The following is a 22,511-nucleotide window of genomic DNA, read 5'->3' as shown; positions in this document are numbered from 1 at the left end:
TGGTTTGTTCCATGTTCTGTTCCATTGTGTGAGATATTCTCAGATTAATTCTCTTCAGTATAACCATGTCTGGTTTTGCAGCCTGAAAAAAAACCCATCATCTTGCCCCAAAACACTTGGTTTCTTGGACAATCTGGTGCTTTAGCACACGTTTCCCAAGTGATTTGGGTGTCAGGGAAGATGGAGCTGATGTTAGCAGAGCTGTTGTATTCTGAAGGACAAAACAGCATGTAAGTACAGGTTCCACATCTATCACAAATGGCATAAAAAAGATAGTTCTAAACTCAAAAATGTTAAATAACAGGATGTGAGGCACTACTGCCTGTAAATGACTTTAAAAGGCTAATTAATAGAATAAACCTTATTCCCTGAAAAGTTATAACTTCTATATTGCTCCAATACAACTTTGAAATTGCATGAATGCAAGAAGAAGGATCTTTACTTTATCTCACTTCATACTAAGAAAACCCTTCCTCTATTTAGAATAGAATAAACCAAACCAGGTTGGAAGAGACACCTTGTGTACATGTGTAGCAAGATGATCTAGAGGATCATAGTGTCGGTCAGGGTTGGAAGGGACCACAAGGATCATCCAGTTCCAACCCCCCTGCCATGGGCAGGGACACCTCACACTAGATCAGGCTGGCCAGAGCCTCGTCCAGCCTGGTCTTAAACAAAGGAGGAAGAGGTTGGAAAAAAGGCATAGATGAGACAGACTGTGTGGCTGTGAGGTGCGGAGATTCAGCTGCAATTCCTGGGTCAGCAACTAAAATGATGGAATGACTGAAAGCTATTGTCAGGAAAAGGATGGCTGTGAAAGCTGAATGAGCTTTAAGTGCAGCTGATGGTATACACTTGCTTAAAGGCCACTTAGGTTCATATTTAACCTCTGGCATGCAGAGAGAGGCTCCCTTAGTAATTCCACATTCTCTCATCCCTAGAGAGAGGCCATTGATTAATTTTCTCTGAGTTCTGAGTTACATTACATTTGTTTTAGGTTTATTAATATAACAGATACAGGTCTAGATGAAGGTTGCAAGCTGTTTAAATCTACCTTGAGTTGCACCAGTGTTGTCCAAACAGCAATGATTTTTGCTGTAAAAGGAAAAAAAGCAAGAAACAAAACCAAGCATAATTAATCAACAAAAAAGGCATAAGAGCTAATTTCATAAGAGCTACACTAAATTTCACAGTGAAATTTAAGGCATTCAAAGTGGTTAACATGCTTGAAAGTCAAGGAACCAGAAGTGAGGGGGGAAAGAAGGGAGGGAAAACTTGCTGCAGGAAAAGGCATTTTTGATCATTTAAAGGCTGGAAGCACCCCTGAAAGTTACCTGTGTTAGTGACAACTAGATAAAATCCTGATTATATATGATTGTTGTATAAAGCACCTGGCACACTGTGTGTGTGCTTGTGGAAGTTTTCAGCTAAAAAGCTGAAAGTGAAGATGAGCCTTTACAATCAGCTTGAAATACCACTAATGCTATGTAAAAATTGATGAATTAAGTCAATATTTGTTAATGCTTTGAAGCTTGCAGGATTTGGCTGCCTGGTGTCACTGCAGAGATGAACAAAAATGCTCTGAGATTAGCTTTCCTTGCTGTTTATTCATGAGTTTTGGCTGATAGATGAGGCAGACTAAATAATGGCTTATTAGATGACTCCTCTCACAAGCTATGCTTCATGTGAGCAAGGCAAACTTCAGGGCAGCAGGCTGGTGCTACTGCACACTACAGAGCTCAAAGCTATTCAGTGAATTAACATGGAAATTAACAAAGTCCTTCTGTTTAGCTTACACGACATAACTGATCTTGTATTAAATGGTCACAACAACTTGAATGCTGGAATTTTTCACAGAGCCACAAAATAATTCAGGCTGAAAAGGACCTCCAGTGGTCATCTATTTCAACTCTTCCTCAAAACATGTTTATTTAGATCAAGTTGTACAGCTGACTTGTAAACAACTTTAAAGGGAGAGGATGCCCTATAGCCTAGGACAAGCAGTTCCAGCATCTGCCCACCACTATGTTTTTAGTAGAAAATATTGTTAAATCCCTATACATAAGTAGAATTTCCTGTGTTATAATCTGCCTGATGCCCATCTCTATGCAACTCTTGATAGCCTTTCTGTATCTTCTGGTGAGGCAGCTGTGAACAGGAGCAAGGTCCTCACAAAGCCTTTCTACCCAGTCTTGTCTAGTGCATCATTCTCCCCCTCTGACCATCTTCTCGACTTTCTGTCAGACTTGCTTCATCCAGTCGGTATCTCAGTAGGAGGAATCACAGATGCCATCTGGTAAGCACTAAGCAGAGGGGAAGAGTTGCTGCTGGCTCCACTCCTACTTGTGCATGGGCATCCTGCATATCGCGTCTCTTTTGAGGATGTAAAGCAAAACCAGATCACATCCGGGACAAGGAAAATCAGCAGCTGATGTTCAGAACACTGCCTGTCTTTTACAAAAGGAAAAAGAAAAGGAGGAAGCACTGACTGCACTGAGAGGCAGCTGCCGCGTCCAGGCTGGCTGCGCTGCTGCGGCTGTCAAGCTGCCGCCAGCTGTGGTGCTCCGGATGGGTTTGATCACGCTGCAACGGGAAACCACGCTTCTGCTTTTCTCGCCGCTCCTACTCCCGAGCTAGTTTTGAAGTGGAGTCCGCTCTCGTGGGAAATAGGGCTGTAAAAGTACTTCTGTAGGGGCGTTCCACTGCCCTCAGCGCCATGCCCGCGCCCACCCTTACAGGCTTTACCCGGCTCTAAGGTGGCCGCCCCCACCCTTCCGCCCGGCCTTCCCCTTGCCCGGTTCCAAGATGGCGGCTCCGTTTCCCCCAGTGAGCTGAGCCTTAGCTGAGCACCCACCCCTTCCCGCCCCCTCAAATACGCGCGGCCTTCTGACGTCACTTCCTTTTGTGCAGCAGCCATTTTGTCTTTCCGTCGCTGCTGCTGCCCGAGCTTCTTCCTCCCACCCGCCGCCGCTGGCTGCGAAACTCCAGTTCCCACCCCGGGCCTGACTCCCGTCGGACCCGAGCCCCACGCTCTCGGGCCTAGGCGAGGAACCGCCGGCGGCGCGGTAGGCGCCTAGCCTTACCCCCTCGGCAGCGCATGCTCTACCTGCCCCGGGAGGCGCCTCCGCAGTCTGACGGACCCCGCGGCGAGGGCACCGGGAGCGCGTTTCTCGCCAGGGGCCCTCCGCATGTGACTGGCCCGGGCGTGCCCGCCTCCGCCCCGGAGCCGAGAGTCTGATCTTCCCCTCCATCGTCCGTCCTCCAAGACCGGCGTGCCCTTGCCTGGCGGCGAGGAGGGAAGCCTGGCGTGGCTCTGAGGGCGCGGAGGCAGCGCCTTCACCCTCCCTACCCCCGTCCTCCTTCACCTCTGCCCCATCATGTCCAGCGAGGAAAGCTACCTGGCCATCCTGCGCTACCTGACGAACGAACGGGAGCCCTACGCGCCGGGCACGGAAGGCAACGCCAAGCGCAAGATCCGCAAGGCAGCCGCTTGCTATGTGGTGCGCGGCGGCACCCTGTACTACCAGCGGCGGCAACGGGACCAGCAGCGCTTCACCGAGCTGGAAGTGGTGCTGCAGGCCGAGCGCCGCGCCCGCCTCATCCGCGCCGCCCACCTCGCGCCCGACGGCACCCACCGGACCCGGCTGCAGACCTGGCAGGGGCTGTCGCAGAAGTACTGGTGGCGAGGTGAGCGGGCGCGGCGGGAGGAGCCACGCCGAGAGGAGGGCGGCGGGCGGCTGACAGCTGAGGTTGCAGCCCCCGCGGTGTCCGCCTTTGAGAGGAGGGTGGCAGTGTAGCGTCCCTGGAGAAAGCGGGAGGGGACTGTCGCTTGCTGGCTGACTGATGCCTCGGAGCACGCCGGCTCAGAGCGCATGGTCTGTGGGTCTCTGCTTAGCGGCAGGAGTTGCTGTGAGAGTTACACCTTGGTCGGCAAATTGTCCTGTGGCTTCTGTCTATAAAGAAGCGCAGGCAAGCCGGTGAAGTGCTTCATGAGGACTGGCTGAGGGAACTGAGCTTGTTTAGTCTTAAGTGGAGGCTGAGAGGAGTTCTCGTTGCCTTTCGAGGAGGCTGGAGTGAGGTGAGGGTCGGTTGCCTCTTGCGTGCAACAGGTGACAGGAGAAAAGGAAGCAGCCTCGAGTTGTGCCAGGGGAGGCTGGATGTTAGGAAACTTTCTTCACGGAAGGGTTTGTCTAGCATTGGAACAGGCTGCCCAGGGAAGTGGTGGAGGCACCATCCCTGGAGGTATTTCAGAGATGCATAGATGTGGTGCTTTGGGACAGTTTTGTGGTGGTGCCTTAGCAGTAGTGGTGGTGGTGGGATTGTGAGCTCTAGGCAAGGGACTGGATTTGATGATCTCAAAAGTGTCAAGGTTGGCAGAGAACTTTATGATTCTGTGCTCTGTGATTCTTACTCAGTAGTGGTATTTTGAATGTATGGAAACACAGAGCATGACTGTCCCCATTCAGGTGTTATGTGCAGCTCACTTTTGGCAGTGCTTTTTCAAGCTTGTGAGCGTTGTGTAGGGTGACCTAGTTCGGCTTTTAACCTCCTAATACCTTTGCCAAATAGCACACAGGTGAGATGGTGTTCACGTGTGTAATCTGGCCTGCAGTCCCTGCACTCGTGTTTGTCTCTTTCTTCCAATGAGAAGCCAAAAAGACCAGACTAATTCTCTGTTGGATCCTGAGTGCTGTTACAGCCATTAGAAACAGAAGTGTATGAACATCAGTAATTGCCAACTGGGGCTTGCTTTCAGCTGAGTCAATGTCCATGGTCCCTTTGGATTTGGTGTTCTACTTTTACTCTTACCTATCCACTGAGCAGATACCTCACTTTGCACTTGCTCAGGGCCCAACTGCTGTTTGAATTGCTTCTCTTGTTCTGGGGTTTTTTTGGTCTTTTGGGGTGTTTTTTGTTTATCAGTCTGTTAAGCTTTAGTTTTCACTGTCTTGGTTTGGAGGCTTTTTGTTCTAGCTGCAGCCTGTCCTTCCGGTGTAGATCTCATTGATGTGAAGGTCTTGAATGTGAAAAGGGATTTGGTGTCTCAAAGTTGATACATTTATTCTGGGTCATAGTCATCTTAAGAGCCTTTGGCTGGGTTCTCATGCTCTGCCCAATGTTGGGCTGTTCTGGCATGTGCTGTCATCCTATGCTGGAAATTTCCTTCAGCAGCATGTCTTCTGTTTGTCAGAAGAGGGCATGCTGTATTCTGTCTTTTGATCTCATTGATGCCTTTATTTGCACAATATGTATTCTCTTACTGTGTATGCACTAAGAATACTAAAATTCATGCCTAGCTTTCAGTTTTGCTACCCATGTCTCCTTCCTCTGCTGTTATAATCCCCTTCTGCTAGTGGACAGCAGCTTTTATCCAGTCATCATCCTGAGAAGGGTCTGCAACTGGGAAGCAATGGGTTGGAGTGTGGCCCAGTGGCCTGGAAGAGTGTTAGATATGGAATATGAAGACCAGAAACCTTCTGTCAAGGAGGAGAAATCAAGGAAATGTAAAAATGCTTGAAATGGGCATGAATGTCCTGGGTCAGAATGTCTTGAAGCCTGTGCTTTCCTGGTCCTTACAGAGACATATATAATGATAGCACATCTCTTGCTGTGAGAAGGGGAGAGTGGTGCAAGTCTAACCCATGCTCTTAAGTCATGCTAGCTGTTATATATATGCTTCCAGTTTGTCCTAATGGAGAAAACTAGTTTGGGTTGAAAGCCACACACTGAAAATGCCTGGGTACCCAGAAGAGGACCCTGAGCTTAGGAGCTGTTATTTGGTTATGTGGTTTGAAGTACTGGTAGGAAAGGAATTTCTCTCAATGTCAAAATCCTAAACAGATAATAGGTATCCACATCACTGACTATAACACAGTTGGTCCTAATTATGTGAGAGTCCTTAGGTGAGTCTTCCAATTCTTGTCCCCATGTAGCTGGGTAGGCTACATCACAGTATCACAGTATAACTTAGGTTGGAAAGGACCTCGAGGATCATTGAGTCCAACCTATCAACACAGACCCCATGACTAGACCATGGCACCAAGTGCCACGTCCAATCTCCTCTTGAACACCTACATGCAGGATCAAATGTTACAGCTTTCCTTGTTTTGGTGTTCCTAGGGTAAATGTATAAACACAAATATTTTTTCCTAGCCTTAAAAAAATCTTTCTGGGAGAGTCTCTGTGATGCACTACTGTCTCAAATGCTCTCTCTCCAGTAAATGATGGATTACAGTGGTGACATAATGTCATGCAATAGTGAGAGAAGAACTGGTAAAAAGAAGTCAGAGAAGGAAAGTGTAGCTGGCAAACTTGATTTTTCTCAGTAAGTATGTAATGTTGTTTTGCTAATCACCTATGGATGTGTTTAGGGTGAGCTGAATGAAGAGAAGATGACTAACTGAGCTCCATTGATTTTTCTTAGGGATTCTTAAGCAGGTTAAAGATTACATTAAAGAATGCAGCAAGTGCCAGGAGAAGCTGGATCGTTCTAGATCTCTGTCAGATCCTTCTGAAATGCTGGAGGAATTAGGACTGGATGCAAAATCTCATGAAGACAGTAATGAAACAGATGATGAACTGAGTAACACAGCATCAATCCCAGCTGCATCCCCAAAGCCTGTGAAGAAGAAGCCAATAGCAAAGCATGAGCTTGTATTTGTAAGTACCACCGTTTACATCTGAGTGTATCCAAGGTGTTTGTTAATGCTGAGTCACCTATTTTCCAGTGCAATAATAAGAGGACATTAGTGTTGCTAAAGATCTTTGCTTTGTGGGAGTGTGTTACTGGTATATGTGACATGAAAATCATTATAGTTGCATCATCTCTGGGAAATAAAATCACCTGAACTGCTATTTGTGCATGCAGGACCCAAGGGAAAATCAATGGCAAAAGCAGGAGTAAACCATCACCTTCTCAGATTTTCTTGGAACCTATATTTGTTCCTTGAGAGATGATGCTGTATTAATATGTAAAATTCTTGATGACAGCTGGGGGCTTACACACCTTTAAAGACACTTGAATCTAAACTGTCAGCATTTCTGACTGCAGACTTTTTGACTGGAGCATTGAAAAGTGCAGCCAAAAACCTGCTTGGTTATCCATATCTTCCCATTTTTCCAGCTGTCTGTTTTAACTGTTTGGAGGGAGGGTGAGACTTGATGAATTTGCAGAAACAAAGCAATGGTAATGTTTTAAGATCTGTATTATACAGGCTTGAACTGACTGTACTCTTAAAGTAATTCTTTTCTGTGTTTCAATGTGAACGCTTAAAATGGCACAGTCTAACTGTAATTAAGTTCTCATAATGTTGTTTGACAGGTTGACAGTAAAGGCCTTGTGAAGCAGTCATCTTCCAAACATTCTCAGTCAGTCTTAAACCAACTGAATCAGCAGAGGCTTTCCAATCAGTTCTGCGATGTGACTCTGATGATCGAAGGAGAGGAGTACAAAGCTCACAAATCTGTCTTGGCAGCCAGCAGCGAGTACTTCCGAGAGCTCTTCATTGAAAAGGGAGCTGTCTCTAGTCATGAAGCTGTAGTGGATCTGTCAGGTGAATTGTTGTGGGTTTCAAAGCTAGAAATCATCATGTTCTAAGTAAGATGCACAGTATGTGATTCACTCTTTCCTTAAGTGTTCATGACAACCAAATATTTTTATCTTGCTTCTTTTACCTCTTTTAATCTAGAAGTAGTTTGTGTGGACTTCCAGTATTAAAGTATCATAGTATCATTCAGGGTTGGAAGGGACCACAAGGATCATCTAGTTCCAACCCCCTGCCATGGGCAGGGACACCCCACACTAGATCAGGCTGGCCAGAGCCTCATCCAGCCTGCTCTTAAACACCTCCAGGGATGGGGCCTCGACCACCTCCCTGGACAACCCATTCCAGGGTCTCACCACTCTCATGGTGAAGAACCTCCTCCTCATATCTAGCCTGAATCTCCCCACCTCCAGCTTCATTCCATTCCCCCTAGTCCTGTCACTACCTGAGATCTTGAGAAGTCCTTCCCCAGCCTTCCTGTAGGCCCCCTTCAGATACTGGAAGGCCACAATTAGGTCACCTTGGAGCCTTTTCTGCAGACTGAACAGCCCCAACTCCTTCAGTCTGTCCTCATAGGAGAGGTGCTCCACTCTGTGATCACTCTGGTTTTGCATACTCTCATTTTCTGTATTGAATGCACTATGTGATTTCATCTTAAAATCCCTGGGAGGGTTTGAATTGATTTTTACCTTGCTTAGGCATGCTTTCTCCTGGTACTAGTCACACACAGAAAAGTCACAAAATAGGAAACAAGAAAATGCTTGAATACATCAGGAGGGGATGTTGACTGGCTTCTCGGAGCTGTTAGCTGAATGCATATGAAATTGTTTCTTGTGTCTATGAAACATTATTATAAGCGTTTCTGCTTATTTCCCAAACCTGCTACCTTAAAGGTAGGAGGTAAACTTAAAAGTTCTAAAAATGCCCTTGTAGTGATGAAGAATGCTGTACAGAACACATCTGCAGCATTGCTTGCTCTTCAGTTTCTTAACTGTGTTTCTGCATGAGCAGTAGATTTCTAGTAAGATGGTCCAGAAGGTCTCCTAAAGTAAATATTTCTGATTTACAGAATTGGGAAATTAGACTAAATGCTTCTTTTAGAATAGAATAGAATACAATAGAATAGAATAGAACAGAACCAGGTTGGAAGAGACCTTCAAGATTGTGTCCAACCTATCATCCAACACCACCTAAACAACTAAATCATGGCACCAAGCACCCTATCAAGTCTCCTCCTGAACACCTCCAGTGATGGTGACTCCACCACCTCCCCAGGCAGCCCATTCCAATGGGCAATCACTCTCTCTGTGTAAAACTTCCTCCTAACCTCCAACCTAAACCTCCCCTGGCACAGCCTGAGACTGTGTCCTCTTGTTCTGGTGCTGGTTGCCTGGGAGAAGAGACCAACCTCTGCCTGTCTACAACCCCACATGAGGTAGTTGTAGAGAGCAATAAGGTCACCCCTGAGTCTCCTCCTCTCCAGGCTAAGCAACCCCAGTTCCCTGAGTCTCTCCTCATAGGGCTTGTGTTCCAAGCCCCTCACCAACTTTGTTGCCCTTTTCTCTATTGTTTTTTTTAATTAGCCACTTATTTTTGTGCCATGTAAGTCCTGACTACATTCTGAATGTGGTTGGGCCAATAAGATTATTAAATTAAGGTGAATCTGCTTTAAAGTTATTGTGGTTCTCTCAGCATCTTGAAACCCAGAACATGTATTGTGAAACTCCCTTGGTCCTACTCACTGCAAAAGCTGCATGAGTTTGCTTCCATGTGACAGACAAGGAGGATGCATTTGTGTAAGTTACAGTTCATTAAATCCCAGGTGTCAGTGTTGCTTGCAAGTGTCTTTTGCTCTAAATTTCAGTCTTAACCATATCAAAGGTGAGCTGTTGTATGATGTCTTGGTGTAATTTGGGGTCATCACTGTTTGCTCTAATCTCTTGTTTTACTCCTGCTAGGGTTCTGCAAGTCCAGTTTCCTGCCTCTGTTGGAATTCGCTTATACCTCGGAATTAACTTTTGACTTCTGTAGCATGGCAGAAGTGGCGATGCTTGCCCAGCACCTCTTCATGCCTGAGGTCCTTGAAATGTGTGAAAATGTGCACAAACAGATGGAAGAGAAACAAATCACAGTGTACCAGAAGGGAGACATTCAAACAGTAGAGTCAACACAAACTTTAGCACAGCAGACTGAAGCCAAGACGCAGCCTGTGGATGGTGCTCAGCAGACTGAAGTCGCAGCCAGTGAAGTGACAATAGCTGTGAATGGAGCTCCTTCCTCTGCTGGGACAGAGGAGCCATCAGTACCACAGCCTGGCCTGCCTTCAGAGCCTGTGGAGGCCACTCCAGATGGTCTTTCAAAGCCTGTGGAACAGCATGAAACAACTGAAAATGATGTTAGGATGCAGCAGCTGGAGAACAACTCTGACAGCGCTGTGTCTGTAGTAGAGGCCGAGCCATCGGCCATGGAAGTCACGCACACGAGAAATCAGCCAGACACTGAGACAGATCAAAATGGAAGTGGTAAAGCAAATGTGGACACTGCTTCTGAAGACTCCTCAGAAGCACTCAAGCAGACATGTGGTGGGAACGGTGAAGAAGAGAGCACTTCAGTTTCACAACAAGAGAGCCTAGCTTCTAGTCAAGATGACAGCTACAAAAGCAAGCTTCGCCAGCGTTCTGTTAGCGAAGGGGGATACATCAGGTTGCACAAAGGAGTTGAAAAAAACCTGCAGAATAGAAAGACAATGCCTAAATCTGCAATCCAGCAGGTATTCTATCTGTCTTTAGGCCAGTGTGTTCAGACCACTCTGAAAAGACTTTCCTGATTCTAAGCATTGAGGTTTTTTGGGGTGGTGTTTTTTGTTTGAGCCATAGGTAGTTGTTTCTGAACTGGTGGTAATCTGCCTGTAACTATAATCAGATCACAGAATGGTAAGGGTTGGAAGGGACCTCTGGAGTCCAAACCCCACTGCCAGGGGAGGTTTAGATTGGGTATTAGGAAAAATTTCTTTCCCTGGAAGAGCTATCAGGCATTGGAACAGGCTGCTTTGGGAGGTGGTGGAGTTGTCTTCCATAGAGGTGTGCAAGAAGTGTGTGCACATGGCACTGTGGGACATGGTTTAATGGCCATGGTGGCATTAGGTCAGTGGTTGGACTCTGATTTTAGAGGTCTTCTCTAAACAAAACAACTCTGTATTTCTGACAAATCTAGTCCAACCCCTCTGCTAAGCCATAGTTTAGAAAGTGTTAACCATACTTTATGGCTTTGAAACAAGACCATTTTTTCACTCACCATGACCTCTGTAGTGCTGTGATGAACTGAAAGGGGATAACATCCGAGCAGCTAAAGAAAGTGAGAAGCAGCATCTTTGAGTGCTAACTTGCAGAGGAAATGTGAAATGCAGTGTGGTGACGATCATTAATGGGTTATATTTTTCCAACTTAGGTTGCCATGAAGCTGGTACAAAGAGGGAAGAAAATGAAACAGCCCAAAAGAGACACCGTGGAAAACAACGAAGTGGAATCTCATCACAAGTGCCCCGAGTGCGGAATGGAGTTCCAGCGGCGCTATGCACTTATCATGCACACACTGAAACATGAAAGATCTAAAGATTATAAGTGCCCAGTAAGTTGGAGTTTTGTTTTCTGTAAAACTCCCTCTTTGTGCAAGTTCATTCAGTAAGGGTGTAATTCTTTTTCTTGCCCCTTTTTGTACATGTGTTTATTTTCATTGTGTCCTTATTTTCCCTTCAGGTAGTTGTAGAGGGCAATGAGGTCTCCCCTGAGCCTCCTCTTCTCCAGGCTAAGCAACCCCAGCTCCCTTAGCCTCTCCTCATAGGGCTTGTGCTCCAGGCCTCTCACCAGCCTCATTGCCCTTTATAAGGTTGAAGATAAGCCACTGAAGGATGGTTAATATGAAAGAACATAAGAGAAGCAAAGACATATTTTTTTTTTACATCTGAATTAGTCTTTTTATTAGTTGTCAGCACAAAAGACTTGTCAATTAGAGGTGAATGAAACTTTTAGCTATACCTAAAGCTGAAACACTCTTACAGATTGTATTTTTATGGCAAGTATGAAGGACACCATCCTTCTCTTGTCCATTTTTCATAATGATGCAGGTTTGCTAATTTACACTTGACAAATATTTTATACATATGAGTAAATGTGTCCAGTTCTGGGCCACTCAGTTTAGGAGAGATGTTGAGTTGCTGGAAGGTGTCCAGAGAAGGGCAACAAAGCTGGGGAGGGGTTTGGAGCACAGCCCTGTGGGGAGAGGCTGAGGGAGCTGGGGTTGCTTAGCCTGGAGAAGAGGAACTCAGGGGAGACCTTATTGCTCTCTACAACTCCCTGAAGGGAGGTTGTAGCCAGGTGGGGGTTGGTCTCTTCTCCCAGGCACCCAGCACCAGAACAAGAGGACACAGTCTCAAGCTGCACTGGGGAGGTTTAGGCTGGATGTTAGGAAGAAGTTCTTCACAGAAAGAGAGATTGGCCATTGGAATGTGCTGCCCAGGAAGGTGGTGGAGTCACCATCACTGGAGGTGTTTAAGAAGAGACTGGATGAGGCACTTGGTGCCATGGTTTAGTTGGTTAGATGGTGTTGGATGATAGGTTGGACTTGATGATCTTGAAGGTCTTTTCCAACCTGGTCTGGTCTATTCTATTCCTATTCTATTCCTATTCTTATCCCATTTTTAACATCACAATTGCCAAATGGTTAGCAGCTGCAAGGAAGAGGGGCGGGAGCAGTCATATAAGTAGTTCTGTATTCACATTTATACATTCAAAATTCCTAAGTTTAGCCCACTAAGAGTTAAGTACCTATTCTAAGCTTTAAGGAAAATGATTTTTCAGCAATAAATGCAGAATAAAGTTGTCATGGTTTTTTTCTCCTCTCCCCAGCTGTGTAAAAAAGAGTTCCAGTACGGTGCCTCTCTGCGAGCCCACCTCGTCCGGCACACTCGGAAGACTGAGGGGAGCTCCTCGGCTGCTGGTGTGGAGGAAGCAGGGGTCCCTTCAGTGAAAGGGAGAACTAAACGAGAGTTTATTTGTGATATCTGTGGAAGAACTCTCCCCAAGCTTTATTCTCTCAGAATACATATGCTGAAACACACAGGTGTAAAACCACATGCATGCAAGGTAAACTCCTTTCACTCTCCCATCAACTTAGTAATGCTTTTCTTGCTCTTTTAGGGCTGGTGCTCTGTCCTAAAATTCAGGTCACTTCAGAATAGGGGAAGTTACTGCAACATTCCTGATGAAAATTCTTGTAGTCCAATACTGAGAATGAAGTTGGATCACACAAGTTCATATTTCTGTATCCAGAAGAAGGTATTTTTTGAGTAGTGTTATTTAACAGGCTATTTCTGCCGCTAGTGTGAAATCACATCTCTAGCCATCCTGTTTCTGGAGGAGGTTTTGGTGTGTTCAAAGATAAGCACCTATTGCATAATGAATTTTATTTATCCTCTTCAACTGGGCATGGGTTTTTCTTTTAGGTTTGTGGCAAGACCTTTACATATAAACATGGATTAAAAATGCACTTAGCTCTCCATGAAGTACAGAAACAGTTCAAGTGTGACTTGTGTGAGAAGTCTTTTGTCACCAAAAGAAGCCTACAGGAGCACATGAGCATTCATACAGGTAAGTCATGGGAGAGACGGTGTCCAGAGAAGGGCAACAAAGCTGGGGAGGGGTCTGGAGCACAGCCCTGTGAGGAGAGGCTGAGGGAGCTGGGGTTGCTTAGCCTGGAGAAGAGGCTCAGAAGAGACCTTCTTGCTGTCTACAACTCCCTGAAGGGAGGTTGTAGCCAGGTGGGGGTTGGTCTCTTCTCCCAGGCAACCAGCACCAGAACAAGAGGACACAGTCTCAGGCTGCACCAGGGGAGGTTTAGGCTGGATGTTAGGAAGAAGTTCTTCCCAGAAGGAGAGATTGGCCATTGGAATGTGCTGCCCAGGGAGGTGGTGGAGTCACCATCACTGGAGGTGTTTAAGAAGAGACTGGATGAGGCACTTGGTGCCATGGTTCAGTTGCTTAGGTGGTGTTGATTGATAGTTTGGACTCGATGATCTCTGAGGTCTTTTCCAACCTGGTTAATTCTATTCTATTTATGTTAGTATTCAGCACTCCTCCACTGAGGAATGAGAGTGGAAACCTTTTGTTTTAAAGGATTGTTTGACACATTCAAGATTCATTGTTGAAGAAACTGCCTATTAAATGGACACAGGAAATTGTGCATTTCTTTTCAAGCAAGGGCAATTTAGGCTGTTCACATTTCATGGCTCATTATTAGTTGCAGTGTGGCACCTGTGTTTAAAAACATGCACTAAAGTCACTGGGAGTTGCTCCTCTCTGCTTTGTTTATTTGCATGTTGGCACATGCTGAATACATGTTAAGATTCCATCTGTGTGTAATTAAACCAAGTCCTCTTTGTAGCACTGACCTGATTGCTTACATCATATGGGAAGAACAAAACACTGCAGAGATACAGAGGCCTGGCTTTCTAACATATTTTGTTCTCTTTTTATCAGGGGAATCCAAGTACCTTTGCTCCATCTGTGGGAAATCTTTCCACAGGGCATCAGGACTCAGTAAACACATAAAGAAACACCAGCCAAAGCCTGAAGTCCGTGGATATCAGTGTACTCAGTAAGTTGGTTGGTGAGGTTTTCCTTTGGGGGGGCTTTGGTTTTCTTTAATGATTCCAGTGAATTTGAAGATTAAAAGGAGTTCCTTGTAGCATAAAACTGTTCCCTGCCTCAGAATATAAGACTTAAAGTATAAAATGAAGAGATGGAGTGCATCACAATACACACTGTGCTTAGCAAACAGCTCTGCAGGATCCTCGTTAATGAAGGATGATCAGAGGGCTGGAGCATCTCTTCTGTGAAGACAGGCTGAGAGAGTTGGGGTTGTTCAGTTTGGAGAAGAGAAGGCTCTGAGAAGACCTTATTGTGGCTTTCCAGTATCTGAAGGGGGCCTACAAGAAAGCTGGTGAAGGGCTTTTCAGGGTGTCAGGTAGTGATAAGACTTGGGAAAATTGATCCAAAATAGAGGGTGGGTTTAGATTAGACATTAGGAAGAAGTTCTTCACCATGAGGGTGGTGAGACACTGGAACAGGTTGCCCAGGAAGGAGGTGGAAGCCTCATCCCTGGATGTTTTTAAAGCCAGGCTGGATGAGGCTCTGGCCAGCCTGACCTAGTGGAAAGTGTCCCTGCCCATGGCAGGGGGTTGAAACTAGATGATCCTTGAGATCCCTTCCAACCCTGACAATTCTGTGAAGACTCACTGAGTATTGCAGTGAACTTGATGATGAAACTTACATGACCTCTTAAATAACTTTGCACTGTGGATTTTAATTGAGCTTCAATTTCCATTCTGTAGCTGGACAGAGCTGTCTCCTAGTGCATTAGGAAAACATGGGTGCTGCTTCTGTGACTAAGCAGACTATAGGAGAACCCTTCAAGTGTGACCTATAAAAGCACAAATGGTGCTTAATTTCCAAGCTGTCAATTAGGTAGTCAGGAGGGGGTTGTACAATGTGTATGACTGTATGCAACTCTTGGTTTTAATGGAAGCTTTAATCACTGTGCTAGTGCTACTGTGTGCTGACAAGACCAGTATTTTCTGAAGGCTGCTGAAAACTCAGTTTAATGCTGTCAGCCATGGTTTTATTTGGTGCCTTGGAATGCTAAAAATACTCACTTAGAAATAAGAACTACAGAGCTAATAGGATCCACAACAGGGCAGAATTGTTTAATGAAACAGAGAGCAATAAGGTCTCCCCTGAGCCTCCTCCTCTACAACTACCTGAAGGGAGGTTGTAGCCAGGTGGGAGTTGGTCTCTTCTCCCAAGGAACCAGCACCAGAACAAAAGGACACAGTCTCAGGCTGCACCAGGGGAAGTTTAGACTTGAGGTGGGAAGAAAGTTCTTCACTAAGAGAGTTGTTAGCCATCGGAATGTGCTGCCCAGGGAGGTGGGGGAGTCGCCATCCCTGGAGGTGTTCAAGAGGGGATTGGACGTGGCACTTGCTGCCATAGTTTAGTAGTCACGAGGTGTTGGGTGACAGGTTGGACTTGATGATCTCTGAGGTCTTTGCCCACCTTATTGATTCTATACCAGGAAGGGCAGCTTTGGTTTTGAAGAGAGATACTGCAAATTTTCTTGCACAAGGCAGTACAGTTATGGATGTAGAAGATGACCTTGACAGAGGAGATACTTTGATCCCTATCTCCATCAAAGCACAGATGTCTTCTTTTAGCAAATCCCACTTATCTTTGTGTTAATAATCCCTTCTGGTTAAGGGAAAGATCAGCTGTTACTCTCTGTGTAAGCTCATGTGGTATCATACACATTTCTGAAGTCTTCCAGTTGGTTTGCCTCTGATTATTCCCTATTAAAGTAACAGAAGAAACATAGCTGACACCACAGGCAAAAGTATCTCAGAGGTCCTCAGGTGATGTTCTAGGCTTCCAAATAAGCTGCTGTTCTTTTTCATTTTCCAATAGAATTGTTTGGGTTGTGAGGGAGCTGAAGTATGATTTAGTTCCAACGTCCCCGACATCGGCAGGGACGCCTTCCACTGGAGCAAATTACTCAAGTTTGGCAAGGGGTTATCCTTTTTGTATAGCATAGAACAGAATTAACCAGGTTGGAAGAGACCTTTGAGATCAAGTCCAACCTATCACCCAACAGCATCTAATCAGCTAAACCATGGCACCAAGCACCCCATCCAGCCTCTTCCTAAACACCTCCAGTGATGGTGACTCCACCACCTCCCTGGGCAGCACATTCCAATGGTCAGTAGATACTGGTGACAAAAAAAGGTGGTGCTTTCTCCAAGTCCTCAGATGCCATTAATTAAGAGCATTCCAGTGCCTTTGAAATCAGGGTCACCAAGATTTTCCTGCTGTGAGATGCTAAAATCTTTCCTGTTGCAGATGCGAGAAGAGCTTCTATGAAGCCCGAGATCTTCGGCAGCACATGAACAAACACTTAGGTGTGAAGCCATTTCAGTGTCAGTTCTGTGGCAAGTGTTACAGCTGGAAGAAAGACTGGTATTCTCATGTCAAGTCTCATTCTGTCACAGACCCTTACAGGTAAGGAGAAATTGGTTTGACAAGTAAAATGTGCTCATCAGTTCAAGAGGGGATTGGATGTGGCACTTGATGCCATGGTTTAGTAGTCATGAGGTCTTGGGTGACAGGTTGGCCTTGATGACCTTTGAGGTCTCTTCCAACCTTGTTGATTCTATGATTCTAAGGTTCTAGAGAACCATGGCCAGTCAACAAGGAGGTGCCTGTCTAGAAGTACCACGTGATTGGTGTTGACTGGGGTCTTGAGTAGTTGAGAACAGATGAGTGAAGTCAGTGTATTCCAGCTGTTCACCTGCTGGCACAATCCTGGAGCTAACACCCATGGAGTTTTCAGAGGATAAAAATAAGTGATCAAGATAGAAATGCTTTGTATGTTATCTCACTGCTCTGGAATGGTTAAGTGGAAGCTTGGTGGCTGTAAATAAAAGAAAATGTATTTGAGTCCAACAGTTCTAGTTCTAATCATGGAACTACTTGTCACAGGAGGCCATTCCATCAAACCTTGCCTACTACAATTAAAGTGCATTTTGGTTTCAAAAGCATAACATGAACATGGAGTAAGGGATTCAGTGGATTTCTCACTTCATGTATTTCAGGTGCAATGTATGTGGTAAAGAATTTTATGAGAAGGCTCTGTACAGAAGACATGTGAAGAAAGCCACACATGGCAAAAAAGGAAGAGCAAAACAAAACCTAGAGCGAGTTTGTGAGCATTGTGGAAGAAAATTCACTCAGCTCCGGGAATACAGGAGGCACATGAACAATCATGAAGGTATGTGGGCACCAAGTGGCCAACCTCTCAGCCTCTAACAGCATTATCAGTAAAGGGGTGGCTGTTTCTTTGAGTCTGTGTATGTACTGTGTTGCAAAATGCAGAGAGGTTCTCACAGATTCCCCAGTTAGCTTTACACTAGTCCTGGTTCCTGATACTGTTTCCAGTGATACCCAGAAGTGGCTGTTGGAATCTTCTGTGGTCACACCCAGGGACAGCAACAACTTGTCCTTCTCACAACAACTTGTCCTTCTCACAACAACTTGTCCTTCTCACAACAACTTGTCCTTCTCACAACAACTTGTCCTTCTCACAACTGAACTTCTTACCAGCAATGAAAAGATTTGTTTCTGGCAGACAATTCATGGAACCGTAGGATGCATCAGGTTGGAAGGGACCCTCAAAGGTCATCTTGTCCAATCTGTTGTAAAATCTGTTCAGGAGCAGGGAGGTCATTCTGCCCCTGTACACTGCACTGGTTAGGCCACACCTCGAGTCCTGTGTCCAGTTCTGGGCCCCTCAGTTTAGGAAGGAGGTTGACTTGCTGGAATGAGTCCAGAGAAGGGCAACGAAGTTGGTGAGGGGTTTGGAACACAAGCCCTATGAGGAGAGGCTGAAGGAGCTGGGATTGCTCAGCCTGGAGGAGACTCAGGGGTGACCTTTTCACTCTCTACAACTACCTGAAGGGAGGTTGTAGATAGGTGGGGGTTGGTCTCTTCTCCCAGGCAGCCAGGACCAGAACAAGAGGACACAGTCTCAGGCTGCACCAGGGGAGGTTCAGGTTGGATGTTAGGAGGAAGTTCTACACAGAGAGAGTGATTGCCCATTGGAATGGGCTGCCCAAGGAGGTGGTGGAGTCACCATCATTGGAGGTGTTCGGGAGGAGACTTGATGGGGTGCTTGGTGCCATGGGTTAGCTGTTTGGGTGGGTTGGATTGGTTGATGGGTTGGATGCGATGATCTTGAAGGTCTCTTCCAACCTGGTTTGGTTTATTCTATTCTAAATAAAAGTTTATTCTATTCTAAAACAGTCATCATCTCTGTCCTTTCTCTTTGGGAACAGGTGTGAAGCCATTCGAATGTCTCACCTGTGGAGTCGCCTGGGCAGATGCCCGCTCGCTGAAGCGCCACGTGAGGACGCACACTGGCGAGCGCCCCTACGTCTGCCCGGTGTGCAACGAGGCGTACATCGACGCCCGCACCCTCCGCAAGCACATGACCAAGTTTCACAGGGACTACGTGCCCTGCAAAATCATGCTGGAAAAAGATACTCTCCAGTTTCATAACCAGGGGACACAGGTGGAGCATGCCATCAGCATTTTAGCAGCAGACATGCAGGAACAAGAAGCTGGGATTAGTGTTGAGAGCGGTGAGATTGAGACCGTGGTAGTGACAGAAGAGACTCTTGAAGCCATCGAAGCGGTTGCAGCTACAGAGGAATGTACACCGGTGTCTACTCTTTCTGACCAAAGCATCATGCAGGTGGTAAATTATGTATTGGCTCAACAGCAAGGACAGAAAGTGGCTGAAGTGACACAGGCCATCGAAACTGTGGAAGTAGAAGTGGCCCATGTTACAAAGACAGACTGAATACAATGTGAGAGGGCACGAAGGGTGAGGCTTGAAGATCCGTGGGAGATGAGCACTTATGTGTCTGAGGAGGTGGACAGGGAGGTTTGAAGATCTGTGGGAGCTAAACATTTATCTGTGTGTCTGAGGCTGTCAACAGGGAAGTTTTAAAAGCTGTGGGAGCTAAGTAGTTGGGTATCTGAGGCTGTGAGCAGTGAGGTTTCCAGGTCTGTAGGAGCTAAGTATTTGCCTGAGGCTTACAGTGATGCCTGTTTTCAACCAGTTAACCCCCACTACTAAGTGTCTTGGTGATGGAAAACTGCACCATGCAGTACAGGGAGAAAATTAAGATGCTTCAGTGTGTGTCAAGGCTTTGAAGGCAAAGATTTCTGCACACACCATAACTGTACAAAAACTGATGGAGAAAGTGTTGGCCTAGTATTTTCTGTGTCATGCTATGACTTAACAACTGAAACATAAAGAAGAGGCTGCACTAAAAAGTAGAAATACACAGCTGGCAGCAGCACATTTTACTTGGGTTTTCATAACTTTTTTCACTTTTCATGTGTTTGGTCCAGTTGGTGAGCAAACTGCACATTCTGTGTACTCACCAACACGAGGGGATGGTAAAATGCTTCATGGGACACAGAAAACCACAGGCTTTTTCCCTTTGGTTAGAGGCACTGTCGGTAATTAGTGAAGCCCTTTTGAAGACCTTCCAGTTCCAAGCTGATGGCAGGGCTGGGGTTCATCAAAGTGCTGCAAAGTGTTTGAGTGGTGATGGGGCCAGGGTCTTCTGGAGTCAGAGGAAATGGTTATCTGAGATGGACTGTAATTTGAGGCCAGGGAGACTGCTTAGAGAAGTGAAGTGCTGCTTGTTTGTCAGCAAGCTCAGGCTTCACGCTCTGTGTACAACCGCCTTCTGTTGAATGATGTGTGGCTGTGTCAAGGGAACCCTCACTGCACTGTTGTGTGGAGCCACAGCAGGCAGCCTAGAGATGGCTGTCACTTAATTTTTCATTACATTTGATGCAGAAACTCTCAGATAAAAAGGTTCTAATGGAGCCCTTCTTCAGGAGTGTCAAAACAAAGGAGAAGTGCAGCTAGTTACAAGACCTTGTCTTGTGGGCATGCTGGAAGGAGGAGCCCTGCTAACTCTCAAACAGGGGACACAGCACTATCAGGGTAGAGAGTGATATAAACCTTAGTATGGGCTAAAAATTAGCCTCCAGATTACCAGGGTCTCCAGAAGACTTCTTTTTACTGCTGCTGTAAGAAAATACTTCTAAGGAGAGCAAATCACCTGATGTTACACCACAGATGAAAGAATCCTTACTAGGTTTTCTTGTGGGGAAGCATCACAACCATGCTTGCTCCAAGCTTCAGTATCTCTGCGTTAATAGCATGAACAGTGCAGATCTGAAGCTGGACAAGGGGTTGTTTGGGTGGGTTTTAAGCAAGAAACACATTTGTTGAGGGAGCATGAACAGTCAGAATTGTATTCTTTAAACTGTTCTCAGTCTCTAGTGTTAAATGCTTCCCAGTTTTTGCCAGGAGCAAGATACTTGAGGGGCTAGAAGCCTGGGATATTGCAGGGTAAACTTAATCAATAAAGTTAGATGCATGTAACTTAAGAGAACTAAAGCTAGATGCATCTAACTTCTGGAGTCAGGTGCATCTAACTTTAAGTTAGGTGCCCCTCACTTCATCAAGCTGGGTGCATCTAACTGTGCTACTACCTGTGAAACAGTTCCACTGCACAAAATGGAAGCCAAATCTGTGCCACAATCACCTCATTTGAATTAATACTTCTACCTTTCGTCTTCATTTGAGTGGCTACCGAGCTCTGGAGAGGACTCTTCCTTTTGTACTTTGCAAGCATGTAGCTAAACAGTTGTTGGCATTTCTTTTGTTTAAGCAATATATCTCCTGGCTTCCTGCCTCCAGTCTGAACTAATGTGTAGAAGGTGAATTGAAAGGATTAAATGAATGGCAAGAAAGCAGCTCAAGGTCTTCCTGCGGATCAGGAACGGAGTTATTTATATGTCCTGCAGCCCTTTGCAACTCTTCTAGAGAGCTACCAAATGGAGTAGAACTTCATAGTGAATGCTTCAGATGAAGAAACCACACTGCTAGGTGGAACTTGAATCTTTGTACAGTCAGCAATCTGGAGAAGAGCCATCCTGCTTTATTTAAATACTGCCATGGTGACAGGAAAACAAAGTGCTAAGTAAACTTGAAAACTTACTTCGGTGTATGTATCTTGCAAATAATTATGTGTTACTCAAGTGAGGAACTGTTGAAGGACAAGTGGCTGTAAATAGTGCTAGGACAATGATTTGTATATTTAGTGTGGTACCTTACAACCAGAGTCTGGCCAGCACCTTACTTGACCCCTTGGTGCGTTTATTTATTTGCCCACTTGGAAGGTGAGTCTGAATTTCAGAGCCTTGTTACCCACTGTACAAATGCTTTCACTGACTTGATAGCCTGCTGTTTAGAAACAATACCCCCCCACATGCACACACCCCCCAAACTAACCAGAAAACCCCGAAACACAGTGACACAAAGTTGTTTATCTGAGCAAGACTCAAAGCTGAAGGTGGTGGCACCCCTCTCCTAACACACTGTGCCTTAGCTTCTCACAATGGCATGAGGGAAGTAGGGAGTGCCACTCAGCTTTGCTGTCCCTGTGAAGTTGCCTTATGTTCTTCTTGACTTGAGCTCTTATTTAAGATGTTCACCACCCTCCTGCAGCCTGTTTGGAGTCAGACTGCAAATATGCAGTTGGTATTTAATTTGATTTCTGTTTGGGTTTTTTTTAATTAAAGCTGGAGATATGTCCATTTATAAAGTGAATTCCTGTACATAATGAAGTTGATTTGTACATTCTGCTCTTTTTATTTAGTGTGAGATGTATAAAGTTATGGTTATTTGTCATTAAATAAACTGAGCTTTGCCTTGAATTACTCTTTGAGGCGACTTTTTCAGGTGGGGAGAGGGAGTGTTGTAGTGTCCCTGCTCACTGCAGGGGTGTTGGACAAGATGACCTCTGAGGGTCCCTTCCCACCCATTACAATGGCCAATCTTTCTGTGAACAATTTCTTCCTAACCTCCAGCCTAAACCTCCCCTGGTGCAGCTTGAGTCTGTGTCCTCTTGTTCTGGTGCTGGTTGCCTGGGAGAGGAGACCAACCCCCACCTGGCTACAACCTCCCTTCAGGGAATTGTAAAGAGCAATAACGTCTCCCCTGAGCCTCCTCTTCTCCAGGCTAAGCATAGAATAAACCTTTATTTAGAATAGAATAAACCAAACCAGGTTGGAAGAGACCTTCAAGATCATCGTGTCCAACCCATCAACCAATCCAACCCACCCAAACAGCTAACCCATGGCACCAAGCACCCCATCAAGTCTCCTCCTGAACACCTCCAATGACGGCGACTCCACCACCTCCCCGGGCAGCCCATTCCAACGGCCAATCACTCTCTCTGTATAGAACTTCTTCCTAACATCCAACTGAACCTCC

The 22,511-nt window shown here is 45.7% G+C and overlaps 1 protein-coding gene across 2 annotated transcripts; it reads left to right on the top strand.

The window, feature by feature from the left end:
• The first annotated feature begins 3,265 nt into the window (after window positions 1–3,265).
• Window positions 3,266–21,955, top strand: ZBTB11 (zinc finger and BTB domain containing 11). 2 transcript variants are annotated; one of them, XM_068160721.1, is made up of 11 exons: window positions 3,266–3,687; window positions 6,425–6,660; window positions 7,322–7,553; window positions 9,503–10,314; window positions 10,992–11,171; window positions 12,449–12,685; window positions 13,045–13,189; window positions 14,078–14,195; window positions 16,490–16,648; window positions 17,242–17,417; window positions 18,481–21,955. In XM_068160721.1, the coding sequence occupies exons 1-11, from the start codon at window positions 3,378–3,380 to the stop codon at window positions 19,005–19,007; spliced, it is 3,132 nt and encodes a 1,043-aa protein (XP_068016822.1). In that variant the 5' UTR covers window positions 3,266–3,377; the 3' UTR covers window positions 19,008–21,955. The 2 variants fall into 2 exon arrangements, with proteins under 2 accessions (XP_068016822.1, XP_068016823.1); XM_068160722.1 differs by lacking the exon at window positions 3,266–3,687 and adding an exon at window positions 6,219–6,325.
• Window positions 21,956–22,511: the final 556 nt, after the last annotated feature.

Source organism: Melanerpes formicivorus, unplaced genomic scaffold (genome assembly GCF_026170545.1).
Source record: "Melanerpes formicivorus ecotype bairdi unplaced genomic scaffold, bMelFor1.0.p_v2 SCAF_51, whole genome shotgun sequence".
NCBI lineage: Eukaryota > Metazoa > Chordata > Aves > Piciformes > Picidae > Melanerpes > Melanerpes formicivorus.
Note: the sequence above shows the minus strand (reverse complement) of the source record. Positions and strands in the feature narration are given on the sequence as shown.